This window comes from Phalacrocorax carbo, chromosome 1 (genome assembly GCF_963921805.1).
Source record: "Phalacrocorax carbo chromosome 1, bPhaCar2.1, whole genome shotgun sequence".
NCBI classification, from domain to species: Eukaryota; Metazoa; Chordata; class Aves; order Suliformes; family Phalacrocoracidae; genus Phalacrocorax; species Phalacrocorax carbo.
The window spans coordinates 25,545,618-25,569,052 of NC_087513.1; the positions used below are offsets into that span (position 1 = coordinate 25,545,618).

The window sequence follows — 23,435 nt, forward strand, 5'->3', positions numbered from 1 at the left end:
GTAGGCTGTATGCAGCAGACCTTTCTACCTGTTCTCAGGACCAGAGAACAGTCCCCAACTGTTTTCTTTCCTGAGACAAAGATATAGGTAACAACTTCTGACAGAGTTATCAAGCATACTGGTACTTAGTGTGTCTCTTACGCCGAGGTTGCTGGTTTGGGAACAGGAATGTTTCTGCAGGGTCGAGCACAACATGCCGAGTCCTAGACTGAGGAATTCAAGCCTCATTCGTGTCTTTCCTACTGGGAAGAGCATTTCAATTGGGCTAACAAACTGTTTGTGTAGAAAGGTATTTCTGCTTTCATGGGTGACATTCTTAAGATGCACTCTTCCTAAATAGCCAAAAAGCAAAATATTTTAGTAAAAGAGTAGCCTTGCTGAGTGTTTAAACAGAAACACATCCTTGTTTCTGAATCAACTGATTCCTTTTCCTCTAGTAAATAAAATCAGCTTCCTTGGCTGCGCTTCTGATGCTATGTAACTTTACAATAACTTCTCCTTTGGCTCCTCTTCACAATGTTTTTCTTCTGAAATTTGCCACTATATGGTCCCATCAAAGTTATTAGTTCACAAGTGAACTTTTCGCACTGCAGTTATGCATACGCTTCTGTATCTCTGGTGAAAGTGAAATGTGTGGAACAAGGAACTATAGGATATTCCTGAATGCTGACATTTCAGTCTAAACAGTCCAGGTAGGAGCTATTGTTTTCTTCCCCATCACGTTCACTTTTGTCTACTTTTCATGCTGTGACTTCTATTCAGTCCCTCTTGTCTGAAATGGATGCTGGTGGGTATCACATGAAGTGCAAAGTGACTTCTTTCCACCTGCTGAGTTACAGACTGAATTGAAAAATTCAAAATTCAAGCATATTCCCAGGTTATACCTTTTTCTATTCAGAAAGAAAGCTGATTTATTGGAAGTTCTTATATGAGAAGTGAAGGTGAAAGTAATGCTACAAAAATCAGTTTATAACCAAAAATAAATGGTTTCTTTCTGCCTTAATTTTGAAATCTTCAGCGTATGTGTGTTTGTGTAGACAAACAGTCATACTGAGTCAGGGTTCTTCTAAGCCAGCATTGACTTGTTTAGAGTAAGAGAAGGGCAAGCATATGCAGTATTTCCTCTTAGGGTTCTTTCAGCTTCCAACTCTTGCAGCTCAGAATATACCTGTTCAGAAACACGGAGTGAGTCTCTGTTTCAGGTACTTGTCCATTGTGCCCCTGAACCTGCATAAGCCCTTTGCACCCTCAGCACCTTTGGCAGCAAGTTCCACAACTCAGCCTCCTTTTGCTTGAAGAACTCTTGCTTTGAACTTGACTCCTACATATCTTGTTTCATTCTTTGTTGCTATTGGAAGAGATGAGAGTCAAAAAAGAAAAAACCTTCTCTGTTGTCTCTTTGCTCCTTAAGATTCAAGAAGTATGAGTGAACCATGCATTGATTACACTCTATGGATGTTTTCTGCTAATTCCTTATCCTTTTCTAGTAATTCCCAATGTTGATTTGCATCTTTGCTACTGAACAGGGACAGAGGGACACTTTCATGGAATTATCCATCATAACATCAAGTTCCCTGGCCTGAATAGCAACTGATTTTTCCTGATATTTATCTACCTTAATAATTATTTGCTGTTTTATTGCTACTTGATTTCATAAGGTCCTTCTGGAATTCCCCACTATGCCACATAACTATCATTACAATTACATTTACTAACATCTCAGTTCTTAGCTGTTTGCCGGGTCATTTATGAATACTGTGAAAAAAAAAGGGTCTCAGCGTAGATCCCTGCAGAACTCTACTGATAACTTACCTACTCTGTCTTTTCTGCCTTACAGCTTCAAAGCCATACAGACTCTTCACAACAGATAATGTTTACCCAATTTTCTTTAATTTTATCCTTAAATATCCTTATGTAATCTTTCCTTTTAATTTTCTGGGATGTGTGTAAAGCTTACTGGCCTGTAGTTCCCCCTACCTCCCCTGGAAACCTCTTCTGGTTTTAAATTGGTCTCACATTCCTCGGGAGGAAGACTTCTTAGTAAGCATTTTCACACAACCCTAGTTAATTCAGTTCTGGCCCTGGCAACTTACTAATGTTCATTTTCTAATTTGTTCCATTAGCTTTTTCTCAGTTGCTTTTATTTTGGACAGATTCTATGCTGAAAATAGATTATTTTTTTTCCTGTGAACAAAGAAGAGTTCCAGCACAGGAATCTTCTTAATTTCCTTCATAATAAACTCCAGTGGATCTCTGCAATAGCCTTGCCCCTCTGAAAGTTCCTTTTAGATCCTTGCCATCATTTGGCACTGTAGACTCTCTGGTAGGCTTCTTGTTCCTATTATGCTTGGAGAAAATATCTTAAAGTGGGGTAAATGAACACATAAGAGAAGTGAAACTATGAAAACTTCGGAGAGTGCTATGCATTCATATATTTCTTTTCACTTTTCAGTGTTTTGTGTTAAGAACCATTTATGGTTCTTCATGTCAAGTGATAAAAAGATGTCCAGAGAAATTATCCCTTTCAAATCTGAGATAAGGAACTTTCTAAAAATAAGGAAAATAATATCATTACATTACTCTGTCTTCCAATCATTTTTTGTGGAGCTTCTGAATAGATATGTCCTTCTCTTCCAACAAAATTAAGTCTAGAGTTAAAGTAAGGGTGTCTGTATCTTGCTGGTTTCTCCTTCATTTTATGTCTTTCATAAACAATATCTAATAAGATTTAATCTAAAATTCCAGAACTTAAGTCAGTAGTTTCACCATTTATCTGCATATGGTTACATTTTGACATAAAAGGCTTTGTCCAGTTGATCTCTTCACAGAAGTTTTTATGTTTTTATATGTATAATTTTGTATATAAAAATATTTGAACATCATGTAGGCTTCTTATTAGATGGTTTTCCCAAGAAACCATTGTTAGCAGGATTTTGTGGAACCTTTCTGTTTTAAGCAGTTGAAAATGCTTCCTCTTTCTCCTGTGCTTGTTACTCTCAACCCCACATGTTCTATGTTGTAATGATAGGTGAAATGTCTGCTTTCATTGGCTTTTGTTGGCAGTTGAGCCTTTTACTTTAATCTTAAATCTGTTCCAAGGCTGTCCAACAGCTGGAGGAAGGAGCCTGAGATCCCTTACAGTGTAGGATCTCTACAGAAGTGTGTTACATCAGAAATTATATTCCAGAAGACTTAACAGGAGTCTTTTGGTTCTGCAACTTGTCTTATTTTTCTATCAGTCCTCTATAATGGAAATGGTGAGAGTGGATTTCTCATATTTGAAAGCGTGTTTTTATTCAGAAGTGATTTATTATCAGTCACTCTTTCCCCAGAATAATGGAATAAGAAAATACACCCTTTAGTATTGATATGCTATGTGAGTTTGTGCTTCTAGAGGAGAAGCAGTGTCCTCTGGAAACTGGAAAAATTAGTTGATCCTTGGACATTTATATCCGTTTTATTCAAGTGAATGTAAACTTCCCCTTTTCTAAGACTCACTGGGCAATGCTGAGAATAGAACTTTTTCACTAGCTCTCTCAGTTTTATGTACTGCCCTGTGCCAAGTGTCTTGCAACATCCAGTTCATTCTTCACTTTTGGAAGCTGATCACCTCCAAGGTATATCGAGCACAGAGGAAGGTAAACCTTCTTCAACTTAATCTGTATTCTCCTTTTTAAGTGGTTCACTTATGAGCATCATACCCCCAAGCCTCTGATGTGAGGCCTCTCTAAATAGTTGTTTTGTTTTTTTTTTAATTATTGTTGTTCGATTAGTGACAGAGCTATATATTACTGTTGTAAAAGGCCACAAGAAAGTTATCAGTAGAGTTCTCCTGAGTTCAAAGCTAGATGCGAAGTTCTTCACCCAGTTGCAGGTACCACATGAAGCCATGTTGACCTCACCTTTGGTTTAAGGAATAATGCTGTCCTGTGTTGGAAAGTGCTAATAACTATAATAATATTATAAAATGTGTCCTCATTACAATATTAAGAGGCACATTTTTCAACATATCAAAACAAATCTCCTTCTGAAAAGCCTCAGAGAAATTGTCAATAGAAAATCAATCACAATTCACACATTATTAAGAAATATCAGAACAAAGTTCTGCATATTTAAGGTGGTAGATGGCATCTTATGCAATGAAGGAACAGCTAATGCTGTTACATACTCTCACCTTCCCTAAATGTTATATGCTGTTTTGTCATTAATTTCAACTGATTAATGCCTACACATACCCTTATACTTTGGGTAAAATGATATTATATTAGCACATGCTTAGCATTTCAGTAGAAGGGCATTAATGAATCCCACCTAAAATATAGCTGCATATAAGATCATTAAAATTAACCTGATTTATCATCTTAATCTGTTTTAGTGGCCTTCAGAATTGGTCTTTTTCGTTCACTTGTGAAAAAAAGGGTATGACCTGTAAGCAGATGTAGGATCAGCCTGAGAAATGCATACAGCAGAAGGCTCTATTGTGCTTTTTTTTTTTTTTTTTGTCAGAATGCTGCAAGAATAGTTAATATAAACAACAAAATGCTTGGTCTTCAAGTGCCTGCTGGTTAAACCTATGTTTAAATGCCACGTGATAATTTGCTCTCTTCATTTTCTATTAATAAAAAGATGTCTGCTCTGCCTGCTTCTAAGCTGATAAAGTAAATCTTTTTTTTTTTTTCTTAGACTTGTCTAACATAAACCATAGACTGCAAAAGCCTTAATTAATACAAATGTGTTTTAAAGGAAAATTTGGGTAATAAAGTCCTTGGATATTGAAGTCCTATAAATAGATAATATAATCTCTACATCAAAATTCTAAGCAATTTAATCTTCTGTTTACTAAGAAACAAGAAGTCAAGCTTTAATCTTGCTAATTTGAATATTTTCACTGGTCTTTCATTTTATTTTGCATCCTGCTGAGTTTAGAAACAAGTGCTCTTAGAAAGCACTGAAGTCTTCTAAAACAATTTGTTTCTAGCAGCCAAGATGACATTTAAGTTTCACTTTTGTTTTTCCTGCACCCTTGAAATGTAGATTATATAAATGTCTTGAAGTAAGACCTTAGCTGAAATATTTTTCTTGTATTTTGTTTTTAATCATGACTTCTCATCTTTCACTGGCAGATTCTTTTGGTCAGCCTTACTGTTCCCATCTATGTATGTGTGTGTGTACTTGTTAGGATATCAGTCTGTGCATTCCTCTTCTCATACTCTTTTTTTTCATGACAGGTCAAAGTGATGCTCTATGTTTTTAACAAGGAAAGCTTACTGAAAAGACTTTAAGCATTTAAACATTTCTAAAATATACAAATATGCAAAAAGCACCAGTATCAATGATGTTCCAGAGGAAAAAGCAGTCAGTCATGTTCAGTTAGTATTTCGCAAGGCTGTCTCAACAAAACAGTCTTGCTTAAGGTAACAATTCACTCCCCGAGAGGCCACTAGGAGAAGCTGTTTCCAAAGTTGAGGGCTGGAAACAATCTACAGTCAACGCAGAGTCCATCATATCTAATTCCCATTGGAACTGGAATGCCAATTTTATCTCATGTGCCATAGCTATTCACAACAATCTTAATCCTACAAGGCATCAAGTGACGTCTGCAAATTATTACAGGTTTTAAAACCTCTAGACATCAAAATATTTCTAGATGGTACTCCCAAGCCTTAAAGGATTATATCAAGTGACATAAAACAATCCATTCCCAGAGGAAAACCTAAATACACCACCTAATCAATCAGCTTCCCTAAAGTAACTGCTATCAGGACAGCAATCTTGCAAGACTGCCACAGTAAAAGTTTCTTCAAAAATTGTGGTCAACCTCTGGTTTTGGTGTCATTATTTAAGTGTCTTATCGTTGAACAGCTACTTCCTATGTGAATTTAGTAGCTCTAGTTCATGAGGTATTTATTTCAAATCTCTTTTGATATTTAAGTCTAAGTGAATTAAGCAATTTGAGAGGTGACCAGAGACAACATTACCTCTGTGCCAGTTAGACTGTGATCTAAGCAGACAAGACAGGCCAATCCAAATCCAATTGACAGAGTTCTCAAACAAAAGGGAACACTTCATAGGTGGGAGGAGAAGGCTACCCAGGTTTTGAGTGTTCACTGTTTCACCTCGTTCTTTAATCCCAAAAGCAGTTGCGAAGAATAAGGAGGATAAGAATGTGGAGGAAAGGAAAATTCGCTCTCCCTTTACCTTCTTGAGAGGATAATGTTAAAATGAAAACTTTTCTTAAGACACTCCATCACTTTTTTTGGCCAAGTCCTTGAAAGAGAGGTCTCAGGCTGCAATAAGAAAGATGAATACTGGTTTTGATTTGAAAGAATCAAGCCAAATCATTCTCCATAACATTTGGGAGAGCAGGAAAGGCACATTTGTTGTTTTTAGTTGCAAAGTAGTTCTTGCATAGTCTATGGATGACTTAAACCTTTGAAAACCAAATGACTGTTTGGGTCCGATTTTCTTGTCAGGCACAGTAATTTGTAAATTAAAATAACCAGCTCAAAACAGTGCTTTTTTATTTTATTCTGTCTTTAAAGCAATTAAAGAAAAAGATCTGGAAGACAAAATTAGTTGGGATTTTGAAATATTTATCTATTTTTCCTATCTCAGCTCATCTCAGAGTGAGATTCTTTTTTCTGTGGATTCTTTTTTCTCAGTATTAGATAGACATTCCAAGACTAGCAAAAAATTATCACGAGCACAACATGTGTCTCAGAACTGTGTTGCGAAAATGCATTTTTATATTCTGCTTCTTGCAATAAGGCTAACAGGAAGAAACAAAATAATCATTCAGAGTTAGTGCTGTTTTCTAAAAGCATGTTTTCAAGAGGCAAGCTTTTCAGTGCTATAGATAGAATATTTTCTAACACCTTTTTGTGTACTCTTTTTCTTCCGGGACATTTGCTTCTATCCAAACATCTGCTGAAAATATATTTAACAGCTCTGAAAATTTTAGGTGTTGTCAGTGAGTTTCTTTATGACAACACACTCAGTGAAGTGACAGGTCCCCGGTACATAGTGATCCTAGCCTTAGTGCAGGTTGACAGATATGACATCCTACTGGCTCACCTTTTTCACTTACTGTTTTCTGGACCCCTAGGTCTTTGCTGTCATATATGAGACATGCCTCAGTGAGGTTTAATATGACAGAACTATTTGCTTTATCACTCCAGCGCACGATCTCTCCTGACAATGAAATCAGACAGTGCAATTTACTTAAATTTGAACCCGTTCCATCTGTCAGAAGGCTGAGCTAAAGTATCCTGGCATCCATCAAAAGGGAGAAGATAAGTTATTTGCTCTTTCACATCAAATTTATACAATAGTATATTGATGTGTCTGGTTACTCATATCTCCACCATATCTGATTTTTATTGTTGTCTTCACAATAATTCAAGGAGGTCAGGCACTCTTTCCACCTTGACTTGACAGATCACAAATATAAGTGATTTAAGGGGTGAGAGAATTGTTTATGTCGTAACCAGGTAGCAACTTATCCCTCCTAGATTTAAGTATAGTGGAGAAACTTAAAGAAAGAATTCATCAAAATGATGTTGTCTTTCTTGTCATTGTAGTACAATTTGCTCAATTCTAGAAACATTGAGATGCAGTTTTGGAGACTCTGGAGGAGGTACAGGTTGGATCCACACTTAGTGTCAAGGCAGTAATCTCAGGTGGGAAGTGGTAGCTGTTTTGTTACCCTGGAGCTGGAAGATAAAAGGGTAACAGGAAGTTTTCAGATACTTCTCTTTAAAGTATGCTGTATGTGGGGGAGTTGTGACTGCATGGCAAAAACACCATTTGGGAAATGTGTATTTAAATTTCTTTAACTTTGTCATTATTTTAATATAATTACATTAATAATACTTTTGGGCTAAGACTCTAAGTGTGTGCTTCATGTACTTAATATGAGCCTTATTAATAATTATTGGGACTTAAAGTTGATGTTTAAAAAAATGCCAGTGGTTTTGGTTTTTAAAGACTACTTATTGCATCCTTTATGCTATCTTTATATGGAAGTCTTGTTTACATGCTGCTATTTGTCAATATGGCGTGGGGGATCAAAAATCTATGCTCACTCTAAGCAGGGGGCATTCCTAGATGTTGCAGCTCTGGCTTTTCCCACTGCAGTTTGGCTCCCACCTTTATTTTAAAATCAGTTTCATCCATATTGTGCCTCTGACAAAATATCTGGAAGACTCAAGGAGTTGAAATTCAACAAAATCCAAGTAGGCCCCTCTATTGTGCCGATAGTACTAATTTCCTTAAGAAAGGTTACTTTATATCTTTGGGGATTATTTGGGAGACATATATGCTGCCTGGTGTTCATATTGGGATCACGTAGAAACTTTGGACTTGAATTTAAAAGCTCAGCTCAAAAGTGAAATTGTTTGTCTAGTTGTAGTCTGTTCTTTAACTGTATTCACAAGTTACTGTCTGTCCTTCCAGGTGATGGGAAAGGGGGAAGGAGAGTTAGCATGCATATTAACCGAACACTTTAAAAATAAAGATCACTGTTCAAAGAGGAATCAGCGTGAAGAGGTATCAACAATTATTAAATATTTAATATTACAGGCCAGACGGAATTGGGACAGTATCTGTTGAAGAGAAAGAAAGGTTTGAGGAAATTAAGGACAGACTTTCCTCCCTTTTAGAAAACCAAATAAGCCATTTCAGGTGAGTGCATAATTTATTCAATGAATTCTAAGTTTCTTCTGGAAGAATTTTCTCATGCTATTCAATTTTGGTCTTGAACAGATGGAGTGAAAACAAAATAGTCTACCTGCAAAAATTTTTGAATATATTAAATATGAAATAATTTATTTACACAAGTGATTGTGCTTAAAATTTATTTGTGTATCATGTGAGTTATATTTTTTTGTGGCAGAAAGACTGTGCAAGAATGTAGGCCTGATTTTTGTCGATCCTTTTAAACTTTAAGCTTTCTATAGCTCTGATTAAGAAAATTGTCTAAATGAAAATAACTGAACGATAACAATTTCTGGATTAATGCTGATCAGAAGAATCATGTGAGACAAAATCGTATGAATCAAAACATCTTTGATAGATGGCAGCTAAACCTTTTCTAGATATCTAATGTCATTTTCTTGGTCTCATGATATGCTTATCTTCCCTAAATCAGCTAAGGTCCATCATCCTCAATAAAGAGTTTCTCGTATGTAAGGACTGTCAATACCAGTAGATGTTGTTTAGGGAAGGAGTACAAGGAACAGAGCAAACTTGGGGTGATATTTCCTTCTATTTTATAGCAATTAGTGGTTTATGAGGATTACCATAATAATGGCATGTAAACCACCAAATCTGTTAGTTCAGCACACTAAACCAACCATTCTGCCATCATTCTGTCAATCTAATCCTTTTTTAGAATATATTCATAGAAATTTTTTGTCTCTGTGTCACCTTATGACAACCAGTTCCACAGTTTAAATAGTGCTGTGTGAAACAGCTTTGTTTTGTTTGGCAAGGTTGGCTGTAGGTTGGTTGGATGCCCCTTTGGTTTGATGAGGTAAGTGTCTAGTATTCACTGATATCTGTCATGTTCATAACTAGGTTTTTGGGGATTTTTTGAGCATGGAGGACATAGCAGTCTTCACTTGGGACTTCATCTCTGTATTAAACTAAGGAGATCTAGGATTCTCCTTGGAGGGTATTCCTTTTTGGGAAAAATGATGCTCCCTTCCTTTATATCCTTGAAAGATTCCTCCCTGACACATTTCCTATTTCCTGTCTTCCATGGGATTAAATAGCTCTTGCCAGAGAAGTGATACAGAGCACCATAGGACAGAGTGCTTCCTACCCAGGCAGGAGGAGAGTACTGACAAAGAACATCATCTGCAGGGGGAAGGAAAACTTGTTTCTGTGACAATCTTCTCATGCTTGCTACAAAAAAAAAATGAAGGAGTATTAGAACTGGGAGAAGACCTCTGGCCTGTGACTGGCATTCTTATGACCATATGCTGTCAAGTTTATGGTGGAAGCACAATCGCTGTAATTTCCAATCAATATAAGTACTTTTACTCATATACAATGATAAGGTCAGTGAGAGTAGCTGTGGCCCAAAAAATATTAAAGCAGCAGAAGCCTTCTGAATACGTACAGAGAGAGGAAGGAGATGGGGGAACAAGAAGAAAGGCTAGGCAACTTCAGAATAATTCTGTGAACCTTCAGGCCTTCATGTGCATGAGACTGATTAAAAAATGTGTAGTAGTGTCTAAATATTTATTTGAGTTGGAACAAATAATGATAAAACCCATCATGCCTACTTACCTACACACTAAAGTACATTGATGAGCTTGGGCTATATCAGTGACCATAGGATCTTCCTGCCACAGTCTTAGTGGGTTTTGAAGGAATTCAAACAATGGTAGAAGCTCCTCCTTGAGAGAAATTAAATGTGTCATTCAAAGATGAGTGCCTTCATTCTTCAGAGGACTCTAAGGTTTGCCTTAAAATCCTGTTTAATCAAGATAGATAAACAGTGCTTGCCAGGTGAAGAGCGATTATATCTTTCTCTGAGCAAATGTTAGAAATAAAAAAAAGTGGGTGAAATGTCTGGATTTAAATGAGGGTACTGGCATAGTACTAGTAGAAGGAAGAATCAGTAGAGCCCTGGAATCTGAATTTATAAAGCATATAGAGTCATAATATAGGACATCCTGATAAAGAATTGGCATTAGACTTTAAAAGAAAACCTAGACTCAAATGACGTAAAAAGATCACCTGTATCATTAATTAACACCGAATAACCTTGGCTGTGGGACGGCTTTCTTAAGAAAGCATAGTATTAAAACCACTCCATATTTCAATACATCAAAATTGCTGTGATAACTGTGAAATGCTGACATTTTGGAAAATGCATTCAGCAGTAAAGACTGATGCAAAGCATGGACTGAGTTTCTCTGCTTTGGCATTACTGTCCCTGTGTGTCCTGTATTCCTTGTCACTCGGCGGTCCCACCATCTCCCAAGCTGGCTTCCTGCTTCCACAGTTCTTTCTACTGTCAGTTTGAGTATCCATGCTGTTTACATGTGCCCTAGAATATTTTAGAGGCATTCATGTCCTCCTCATTCAGATAGGTTTTACAGTTTTTAAATGCCAGATGCTCTACAATAACCTCTGATTTTCTCAGGGAATCACATAGAGGGCTTTTGTTTGGTTTTTTGACCATGTTTGTTTTTTAATTATGGCATGCATTTGACTTGGGCTTCTACTTTTTGAATTTTCCCTCAGGTTGTTTGTAGGTTTCTTGCTTTTTTGATTACTCCTTTAAGGTTTTGGCTTTTGTTTTTCAAGTTCGTTGTTTTTTCATAGTTCCCATTCTTGAAATTTAATATACATGTACCAAATGTACATGTACTGAATTTTTTGTCCTATTCTCTTTTGCTACATTATTAATTATTTTTTTTTTATGATCACTACTACAGAGCACCTCTCCTGCTCTGCACTTCTCAAACTATGAGACCAAATCCAGAATAGCATCTTGTGTGTTGTAAACCCAAGGAAGCAATTCAAAACTGTGTCCCAAAATATTGTCGTTGTATCTCATCATAATGAGACATTGATCAAGTGTACATGTGTATAGTTGAAATCTCTTACTGTTACTATTTGTCATCAATTTGCATCTCTTCTAATATCACTTAACATTTCCTAATCACTCTCATCATCCTAATTAGAGGATCAGTGGTACAGACTTTTGAGGATCACCAGCATTTTTTTTTCTGTAATATGTCGGAACTTTTTTAAGCTCTGCCCTTGTTCCATCGCTTAGCTTTGCATGAACTGGTCAGCTGTCATTGTGGACACCTGAATTGAAGAGTGTATTTCTCTTCCTGCCTTTTCAGAGATGCACTGAACATTTGCTATGTTGCCTAAGTCACTAGGTCACACCCATCTGAAAAAGATGCTCTCCCATGCCTGTCACCTAACCTAACCTAAGCTTTCAGACTTAATACTCCCCTATGGCCTTTTCAATTTTAATTTTCATTCCTATCAAACCGGCTCCATTATGATTAAGATGCAGTCTGCCCATCCCATGCTGGTGGCTCTCATCTAAAGTATTTCCCAGTTCTTAAGGTACTTAAACGTTTCCTGTTTGTCATCTTACCTACCCACTGAGACTCCAGGTCTCTGCCTGCCTCTGGGGCATCAAACATAGAAGAGACAGCATTTCAGAGAAAGCTGCCATGAGGGTCTGGGACTTTAACTTCTTGCCTGCATGCGTGAATTTTATCTCTGGAATGTTGCTCCTACACTTCCATCTGTTTCTGGTACTAATGTAGACCATAGGTACTGCTCCTTCTCTATTCTCGCCTGGGTCACTTATAAAAACATCTCCTGAGGTCCACTGCCTTTGTACTCAGCAACTAACTTACTGCTCAGTCCTATTGGATGTCACAGACCCAATTGTTCATGTGTCTAATAATTGAATTGACCACTGTTGCCATCTATGTTTCTCTATCCTTAAAGATCCCCCAGCTGTGGGAGCACCCTTGCCACAGCTGGACAATATGAAATCAGCTGCCATAGGGGTTTTATCCATGAGATTGACTTTCTCCTTGCCAGCAAGATGCTGTTTCCCTGCCTCCTCAGCACAGGAATTTACCACACAGAGGCAGGACTGCTGAGTGTTCCTTTAGGCCTCTACTGTGAACATTTCCTTTTCTTTAAGGTACTTATCTCAAAACAACTCTCTCTGTCGGAAGCTCCTTGCACCAATTGCACACATAAGCTTGCTGCCCATGTTGCACTCATACATATTGTCTCTGCAATATACTAAGTAACCCCTATTCTACTGTGGGACTTCTGTCTGCATCAAGAACTTAAGCTGTTTGGGTTTTGGAAGCTTGTTATATTATTTACATTGCAGAATATACCTGGAAGGAAGTGTTTTATTTGAAATATTAAGTATAATCAATAAATGAGTGACATTTATTAAAAAGTACCATTAGAGGTTGATAGGAATAAACAGTGAGAAAGACAAGTCAAGGACTGTGGAAATAGACTGAAAAGGGCAGAGACAAAACACCTAAAGAAGTGTTCTGTTTTAAAGGTCATTAAATCTGCTTTGTAATTTGTTAACTTGTCCCCGAATATTGTTAGCACTACAGTAAGAAAGAAACAAAATGAGACAATGCAAATACTGGAATTCTCGCTGCAGCAAATCCTTTTTTGACCTCATTTACAGGGCTCTATTTTGGCTGACCGAAACATACATACAAAATTCACTGGTCTGAATCCTTTTATCATTAGACAAGATTTTACTATTGGAAAACATTAGAATATGAGGCTACCATTCTCAGTGAGTAATAATAAGGAAAACATAATCCCAGCAAAGTAAAAAATCCTTTTTCCAATTGGGGATATCTCAGAAAGATTTTATAGACAGGATTAAGAGAGGTTATAGTTGCCTGACCATTGTAGTCTCATTAAGCTGATATATTGGATCATTCAGTAGACGAATATGAAAAACAAAGCTATGAATGGGATCACTTTTTAATTTACATAATTTTAGAAGTATTGAGACAGAAGTGGGTATGGTTTAAGTTGTAGTCCCAGTCAGCAGCCAAGCACCACCCAGCCGCTATCTCACTCCCCACTGATGGGATGGGGGAGAGAATCAGAAGAGTAACAGTGAGAAAACTCATGGGTTAAGATAAAGACAGTTTAACAGGTAAAGCAAAGCTGCACACACAAGCAAAGCAAAACATGAAATTCATTCACTCATTCCTTGCTTCCCATGGGCAGGCAGGTGTTCAGCCGCCTCCAGGAAAACAGGGCTCCATCATGCATAACAGTTACTTGGGAAGACAAACGCCATCACTCCAAACGTCCCCCCCTTCCGTCTTCTTCCCCCAGCTTTATATACTGAGCATGATGTCATATGGTGTGGGACATCCCTTTGGTCAGTTGGGGTCAGCTGTCCCGGCTGTGTCCCCTCCCAGCTTCTTGTGCCCCCGGCAGAGCATGGGGAGCTGAAAAAGCCCTTGACTAGTGTGAGCACTACTTAGCAACAACTAAAACATCTCTGCATTATCACCACTGTTTCCAGCACAAATCCAAAACACAGCCCCATACTAGCAGCTGTGAAGAACGTTAACTCTATCCCAGCCAAAACCAGGACATTTTTCCAAGCTATTTGTAATATAATTGGTAAAATCATGGAATATCTGCAGGCATTTTTGTTCCCATAGATCTCTAGAAACATAAATATCTGGCATTTTATCCTTATCTTAGTCCAATACTAAAACAAGATATAATATACCAAGTGCTACTTCACAGCTCCAGTAGCTGTCATGGCTACATGAGAAATAGTACTTCTTTCCAGGAAGATGCAGTTACACTCATCAGACACCATTAAATATCCTTCATAGCTGAGAAAGTGGAAGTGATGCTTTTTGCTTTTTGTACTTTTTCTGTATTTAGGCCTGAGCTGCTGTTGGGCTGATACTGCTGTACTATGTATATGCTCCATGGTAGACTACTGAAGAGGCCTTCTGCTTTCATTGGTACTTCATGGATAATTTAATGGAAGTTGTGTACATTTATGTTTCAAAGTAAAATCTTAACTAGGGCATTATAATACTGATGATTTTCTCTTCCTCTTTCTTCTTTCTGGTTTGGTTTTTTTTTTGTACTTTTTAAGGTACTGCTTCCCTTTTGGACGTCCTGAAGGAGCTTTAAAAGCCACACTTTCATTACTTGAAAGGGTAAGTTTAGGAACATATTTTAAATTCTGCCTGAGTACTAAGCCTGCATTTTTCCTTTGCATTCAGGCTACTGAAAGCAGATTCATGTCTTCTCAGGTATTTTACTACTGGTTTTAATAGTTCACTAGAAGGTTTTTTACTCAATGTCTTCCACACAGGCAAACAGCTGTTTTCTGTAGGACTTACTTATTGGACTTTCTTTTCAAGACACTGTAGTGACTCTCTGTTTCTTTATAATTTAATGATTGCCCAGTATTACCTCTAAAGCAGTACAAGTCTACTCTACACCCCCACTTTACTGCTTTCTACAGCTTCTATGCAACAGATGTTGTCTATACTAAAATGTAACATTAAAAAGCTTCTATATAATCCAAATAACCTTCCATAAATGCATAATCAGAATCAATTTCAGAAGAAAAAGCTATATGCAGCAAAACTGGCATGAGCAACTATAAATGTAAGCTCCTGCCTGGCAAATCTTCTGTTATTGACTGGAAGGGAGAAGACCTCGTTAATGGTAAAAGCATCTCAGTCATCTCTAAGGAAAGAGAACTTTAAATTCCAACAGAGATTCCAGAGGAATTGTATCAGCAGGAGCCCAATGAAGGTATGAATTAAAAAGAAGCTTATATCCCAGTCTGTGTAGCTTTGCCAAAATCTGAGAGGTCTGGTCCCAGGGAATGTCTGTTGTTCTGCACTGCAGAACACTCCATGGATAGAGATTAGGTCTTAGAAAACCTCTGCCATGTTCAAAACCACATAGAGAGTCTGGGTATATATGTTTTCTTTCACTCACAATCTCAATGATTGTAGTGCTGTGTAGATTCCTTTGTGTTATATGAAACAGCTATTTCCTCTTACTGTTTCTGCTATTACAAGTGGTAATGGTACCCTGTCTGGTGCTCAAGCGACACCGTTGTCCGTCTTGACTGGGAATAAATATGCATACCTATACTTGTGGATGCAGAATGGGTTAGAAACATTTTATTTTACCTGTCTTCAAAAATTTTGAAAAAAAAATCAGGTCCAGAATAAAAGTTTTTGAATACTCTATTTTCACTTATTGTTAACACAGAAGTTATTCATTAGAAAGAAACAAAGTTAACAAAGGTAGGTGCATCATATGTGTGTGCAAGTAATGGAAGAAGTCTGATTTTCGAGAATGTCTTCCTAATAGCTTCTCTGTTGCTGAACCTGTTTCTCTTCTCCAATATTATTCCCCAGCCCATATCTCTTGCTTCCTCCCTTTAACAGTAATTTTTAGGTATGTTTTATAAGCTTTTCTGGGGATCCATTGGTGAAGCATTTCTAAAAGGCTGTGAGTTATCTGAAATTTTATTATTTATATTAAAATGTGGCAAAAACTTATTGAGTTTTGTTTACACCTACCTGTTGAAAGTTAATGGAGTATAGAATTAAAGTAAAAATACAGTGAATTATTAACAGAATTTATTCAGGTTTTTTATAGTAATCCGGAGTATATAGTGTTGCATGCACATAAAGAGGTATATATTCTCAGTTTACCTCACTTGCAACAGGAGATCCAATTTATCAAAGTCCTATATTTTAAAAATGAATAGGCTTTAAAAACTGGCAAGTTTTGAAAAGCGTTGTATTATCTGTTCTTCTCCTTGTCCATAATAAAATATTCTGCCAGAAATTCAATGGTTTTCCTGCCTACTATATATGACTGTTTTTCACATCAAGGACATGCTGAATTTTAATAACTTTATGAAGGAAGAAAAGCAAGTCAGTATTAGCTAGCTCTGATGATGCTGTTCACAGTTTCTCCTTTACGCTGTTGAAGAGTCAATGGTTATGCAATGGTGGAAGCTTTTTCACAGGCAAGAACTAAGCAAATTTCGACATCCACATCCTTAGTGGGCACCATGATCCAGCCCATCCATGGAATGCTCTTGTTATACTGGTCTTGGCATCACCCAAGCGAAGACTGACTGGCACGCTGCAAGATGCCAAACGGTAGGGGTATTGTGTATAAATACCATATAGGCAGTCAAGCCAGGGTTGAACAGAAACCTTCAAAGACAAATATTTAGTTCCACCAGCTGAAATAGTTCCTTTTTTATTTCTGCCTTTAATCATTATCAGATCTGTAGTAACTTTAGGATACTTTTATCCTTTTCCCTTGGGTTTTGGGTAATGAGTGTAACCAAGCGGTATAATTGTCTCTGACACAGGTTTTAATGAAAGATATTGCCACTCCCATACCAGCAGAAGAGGTGAAGAAAGTCGTTAGAAAATGTCTGGAGAAGGCTGCCTTGATCAATTACACTCGACTTACAGAATATGCCAAAATAGAAGGTTAGTACAGCAATCAACTGCCAAAGTGGCTGTAAAAGCCAGCAATGCCTATTAACTGAATATTCTATGAGCAGCCTTTTTCCTTTCCTGAACAAACCCCTACCACAGCAAGGGGAAATGTCTCATTAAAATCTCAGCTGGTGAACTATGGAGCTTTTTCCTATTCATTGCTTTAATATGCCTCCTGGGACCGTGTTTGAATGGAAGACTAGGACTTCTTAATTTTAGTTGCTCTTTGTTCTTACTTTTGAGTTCTCCATAAATCTAAAAGGTTGTTTATGTGTTATTTTTTATTTCTCTAACAATTTCTAGTAATTAAACTATTGACAGGAACTTCTTTCCTTATCAGCAGTAACAGTACCTTGAAACTTGAAAACTCTGGATATAGATGCCTTTCTGATGTATATATAAGGCAGACAGATAGATAAGTATTATTTATTTTTGTTATTATGTTGTCAGATGTGTAATAATAATCTGATGATTAAAACTTTAATTACATCCTGACTTCCTGAATGAAGTGGTGGGACAAAATTCTAGATCTGATGGTAAACAGCATTTTTTCTGGAATTTCTGTAAGTTCTGTAACATATACCATGAAATTAACTAAGATTTTGCTCAAAAGAAATGGCTAGGATGCACAGTGTCATTTTAATATTTGTAAACCTTATGTAGAACAAAAAGGAAGTTATAATAGTCAAATGCCTTGTCAAGACCTATCTGTTATACTCCATAAAGTGCAGAAAGGCTGAGATACACTTGTACAGATATGTTCAGGAGTAGAAAACACTGGCTGTGCATCTATATAAACTGTTCTTTTGGAGGTGGAGTCAATTAACAGGAAAATATATGAAGGATGAATTCTGCTTGTAAAAAATTCAAATTTTATGCATAGTATGTTTTTCCATAGCATGTATTTCTAGCAATGCACTAGAAGAAATAGTTATCATAACAACAAAATGAAGAAGCCTCATATGTTTAGCAATATTATAAAGCCAACTTCTTTCCTTTTTCTATTTCTGCTCAAATTTCCTGAAAAACATGAGTTAACCAATCTCACAAGTGATTAACAAAAAACCCATCTCATCACTATAGCAACCAGTATTATATCATGGGTGTAACAACGTGAAACCATCTTAGTAACCAGTTTATCATAATTAATTATGATATCATGTTGTGTTAAAGAAAGAAGGAAGAATATTAAATCTATTCTGGAAAATAAAAAAGCAAAAATAACTGTTTTCCTTGGGTTGTAACTTTCTGTATTCATAAAGGGGATTTTTTAATGTTCAGTATTTCAGTCTTTTAGCAAACCTGTTGAAATAATGGGTATAAAAATAGAAACATTTTTTAAAGAGGACAAAAGCATGCAAAAGGTATCTAAACGTACTGACACTAAATGTATTGGAGAAGTTTTTTACAGTGATGTAAATACACCTTTGCCTAGGATTTTTAACTATATCCTGGAGAAGTGTGGCAGTTGCACTGCAAGTAGCAAATTTTGCACTTTAAAATGTGCACAGTGTTAACACTGCAGTAAGCTGGAACAGCACAGAAAATTGCTGTCCATCCCATGGCATATTTTGACTTGGAAATTTCCTTTTGGGTTTATTGTCTTTTGACTGAAACACAACCAGATTTCTTTAAGGAGTCCTACAGTCATGTAATTGTAAACTCAAAGCGCAATAGATAATTGCACATAGAAGTCTAGTACCTCAACAAGAAATAGGTTGAGTACTTTTCTGGGAATAAAGTAGAGTACTATTTAGAAAGTGAAGGGCTCCAGCATCATAACATCAGAAAATTAAATATGTTGCTTTTCAGTAGCAATGAGACCTGTGTTGGTCTCTTTCTGAACTCTGGCCATTACAAATATCCTACATTTTTACTAATATAAATGTAATAGTTTTCAGCAATAGTTTACATTCTGCTTATTCAGGTTTATGGGAGCATTATTGTATCCATGCACTGAAATTACATTCTTCTCTTGAAAGGAATTCATGTTAGTGTTTGCATTAATTTCTTACTCCTGAAATTGCATATAGGAAGCATATAGTCATTATCTTTATAACATTACTGATGTCTTCAAATGTAGCTGTCATACTTTTTTGGTATTTTTTTCCTATTCTTTGAATACTTCTTCAGTGAACAACATCATATCAGTCAGTCAAAATGCAACTATTGCATGATAATATCAGCTATAGACCAATATTAACTACCTAAAAAGTAGAGATGCAAAGAGGGCTCTAACAAAAATAATATTCTTATATTCTTACATTCTTATATTCTTTTGCTATTATTTATGTTTCTAAATTCCCAGCCACAGTATGGATGCTCAGCTGGTGAGCCTGAAATAGAGACCATATAGAACTAGTAAATAAAAATATACTACCTAAACACGTACACCATTTGTCTCTGAGCTGACAAAACCTGTCACTTGGGTAAGCTGACTGGCAGGACTTTCACTGCCATACTCAAGATTTTTAGAAGATTTTAACTCCTTATTTGGTATTGAGACTACTCTAATGAAATCAAAATTGTTACAATACTGTAACGATGTTTTTCTTCTCTCTTTTTGTTTGTTTTATGTTTAGCAACAGCAGAAAAGGACTCAGGTGATTACTATTTGTGTGCATGTCTGCATGTAGTACAGATGTAGTGTGCTGTGTCTGTTGCTTTATTATTTTTGTTGATTTCAACAATACCAATATTGACCAGAAGGGGTGTGAATATTAACATTAATATTAATGTAGTATAGACCATGCATTCTTCCTTTACACTGATACTTAACTATGATATGCATACATTAGCAATTTAGATAATTTTATAATTTGGAATATGATGCAATTGTGGTTTCTGTGAAAGAGGTGTAATTAAGTGATGTAGAAAAGTTTGGCTGTCAAATTGAAAATCAGTTTGTTTATTTAGAGAAATGTAATTCCATAGTCATCAGCAAAAATGGCATCCATTTTTTAATGGGACTGCTGGATTTATTGATAAAGATCTTGATAGGAGAACTAATTCCTTAAAGCTGGTGTTACATTTCTCTGATACGGCTTTGTTTAGCGATATGTTTCTTTTTCTAGTTACAGATCTTTGGGAGGATGGTGGTTCTTTGTGCTCCTAATTTCATGGCGCTGATACGTTGTATATTCTCCCGTAGTGCAGAGAGGTTTTTTTGAGTGCTTATGGCCAAATAATTATCTGAGTGACGATAAAAAGAGCATAGCTGAAGTCGTATTTGTGGCTGAGTAGTATTGGCTGCATAGAAGTATGAGGGATTGCGCATATATATACTTTGAAACAGACGCACGCACTGCTTTGCCTTACCTTTTTTAAAGACGCACCCATAGACCCAATGGAAGCCTGATCATGATGTTTTGTGGTGTTTCCACAAATATCAACCACAGTTATGGGAGGGGCATTGAGTTGGTAGCTTTCTCAGGATGAAATCATTTTCCATCTGGAAGGACAGACTGGGGTGGTGACTTTAAAGGTTGCATGAAAGTAGTTCAAAATTGAGCTCCTTGCCAATGAGGGGCTTTAAGGGAGTAAGATGGTCCATATTTGGAGAAACAGCTTTTTTAGCCAGTTCATAAGCAAAAAATACCAGCAAACTAGTAAAAAACCCTAGTAAGTAGTATAGTAAAACTAGTAAATAAAAACTACTTTTTTAAAAGTCAGTGTTTATAACTGAAGATTCAAAAAATTCCATTGGTTCCCAAAACTTCCACTGGTTTTCATGCGAAAGCTTCAAATGCCCTGGACACAGATGAGCTCTGTTTGGAATTGTTAAAAAAGAGAGCAGGTGATGCAGTGGTATGGGCATTCATGCCACAGCCTGTTAGATTGAGTTGGTACGAGCTCACATCGATCAGGTGATCTCCCAACCTCCTCTGATCACCACGGAGAGGTCTGTTAAGCAGGTGTTTCAGAGCGCTTGGAGGCTCCTTCAACAATTTCTCTGTGAAAGGATCTATCTCACGCCATCAAATACAAATGCACTCTAAGAAAGTTTCCCTACTAGGCAAGACACCTAAAGCTAGATAGCACAAATATTCCATTTAGTATTTTTATGCGTGTAGGTATTGAAGAAGCTATCTCTTCAAATTAGAAATTTGGAAAAATGTCAAAATTAATTTGTGAAATGAGAAAACTAATTTTAGCGCTTATGTCCTTTGACCATTGCACTCTATAACCTCAGCTGTACACTTTTATATAATGTGCATCACCTCACATACAAATCATCTTTGTGCCACATGCTTGCAATTCTTATTTTTTTCTCAGGCTCAGTATGTCAGAAATATAGACTGTTAAGCACAGATGACATACAGTTACAAGCACAGAAACAAAAAAAAAAAGAAAAAGACTGTACCTGATTTCAGTCATTTTACGTTAGGTTTATGCACGCTTTGAAAGAAACTATTGCCATGTTCTTAAGACAGGAGAGTAAAGCTGTCCCTTAAGTGACCTGGCAAATAACGATATTAGAGAATGGATGAGAGGAAAGCCTATCACATACATCGAGTAAATGGAAATTCACTGTGTGAGTTAGGTGAAGCTAGAGGTTTATAGGCTGTGTTTATAATTTAACTGCTCAATTAGATTTTGCTTCTGACTAAAAATGCAGCTGAAAAATAATCAGACAACTCAGAAAAATTACTTTCATTGAGAGGAGTAAATAGACTATGTTCCACCAGAATTTTGTGTACCATTGAACCTATTTCTCTGATGCAAAAGATGAAGCAGCTGAAAGGAATCCCAATAAAATTATTTTTTAGCCTGGCTAACAGGGCCAAATCCTGCTCCTGTTGAAGATAGCTAAACTCCCACAGATTTCATCATGAACTTGATGTACAGTGTGCTTAGCCCTAATAGCATATATTGCATTGTCGTGGGAAATAAAGTAAAACTCTTTCTTGATAACTATTATTTACCCTTTAACTGTGCACAAGATACTGTATACAGAATCTTGAATTGCAGGAGTGTCCTTGTTAGCTAATACAGAGGTGAACATGCAAATTCTTTTTGTTGCGAGAATCCTTTTTCAGCAGTGTGGTTGCCAGGTTCCCAGGTCTATTCCCCAAGTGCTCTCATTTTCACAGTCTCAATTGAACAAGACTCTGAATGCTTTCCCAGAAGACGCTGGTTACTTTCTTAATGGCAGACACAGTGGTATAAGCAGCACTTGCATCAACCGGATTTGTTTGCAGTCAGGATGACATTTTATTTAGCACTCCCATGTCGTTGTACTGTTATGAATATAGAACAGCTTTTTTCAATAAAAATTACATTTGCAATGACAATTATACAGGGTTCAGCATGTCATCCCTTACGACACGTACAGCTGAAATTCTCATGAAGTAGCTAATCTGTTCAGTCACTGTAATTGCCATTATGGAGAGAAAAGCAGCAAATGTACTATTATAATTTTGAACTACGTCTAAGAACTCTCATTTAATGCCCTTGTAGTTTGCAGCAAGGGTTTATAATTTGTCAAGGAGATGATGACAGCATCAATAGGTGAAAATCACTTTTTAAGTATAAACCATTTTCATTTCAGCACATGCTGCCTTTGAGGCTTTGCTACCTGAAAGCACTTTTTTAGAACATTTTGTGTATGGCATATTTTCGTGTCTTATTCAGTATTGAACTTCAGTTAACTCTTCCTATAGATAATGTTGAACATAACTGGACCTGCTAGATGCTGAGACCAGAGGCAAGTAGCATTTTGTATAGCTTCCAGTGAACAGCTTATAGAAATTTGCACTCCTCCTTCATCTGTTTTCTCTCCATCAAAAAAGATGAAATGATAATGAAGGAGGGATAGTCCCACCTTCATTAGCATTTCGTCATCTCCAATTCCTCTTCGCCCTATAATGCATTTTTAGACAATTGTTTTATACTTACACAACCTAGACTTTCATCACCTCGTCTCAGAGTTTTAGCCTCTTGTTCTTAACTGGTATCATCTTAGGAGGCTTTCTCTATTAAACTTTGAATTCCACCTTCTTGAACATTGGTGACCAGAGTGGTGCAGCCATCCCCACAAGATTCCCTACACAGTACTAGTAGTACTATAATACCAGAAATGCTGAATCTAGTATACTCAAGGAACACTTGTCTTTTCTTGTCTATATCATGCTTGTGGCACACAGCCATTCTGTGAAACATTACTTCAGTCCAGTCTTCAGAGTTTTGATCACTTCCAGCTGACGGCTTCCCTGTTTATAGCAAATGTTTATTGCTCTTCGTGTGTCAAAATGTATTGCCCTCGCTCTTAAAGTATCAAATTTTGTTTCTCTCTCTCATTCTTTGGAATTATCCAGTTCTTGTTACTGCACTTTGACCATGCTGTCTGTTGCCAGTGTTTTACAACACTGT

General features: G+C 36.7%; 1 protein-coding gene across 8 annotated transcripts in view; it reads left to right on the forward strand.

The window, feature by feature from the left end:
• Positions 1–23,435, forward strand: part of CADPS2 (calcium dependent secretion activator 2) — a 318,752-nt gene that overhangs the window by 221,183 nt on the left and 74,134 nt on the right. For 4 of the 8 annotated variants that reach the window (XM_064446439.1, XM_064446432.1, XM_064446458.1 and 1 more), the window contains exons 14-17: positions 8,581–8,682; positions 14,669–14,732; positions 16,931–17,054; positions 19,646–19,666. In XM_064446439.1, the coding sequence (XP_064302509.1) occupies positions 8,581–8,682; positions 14,669–14,732; positions 16,931–17,054; positions 19,646–19,666 (311 nt within the window). The remainder of the gene's footprint in view (positions 1–8,580; positions 8,683–14,668; positions 14,733–16,930; positions 17,055–19,645; positions 19,667–23,435) is intronic. The other 4 variants (XM_064446493.1, XM_064446448.1, XM_064446486.1 and 1 more) reach the window with 1 other exon arrangement.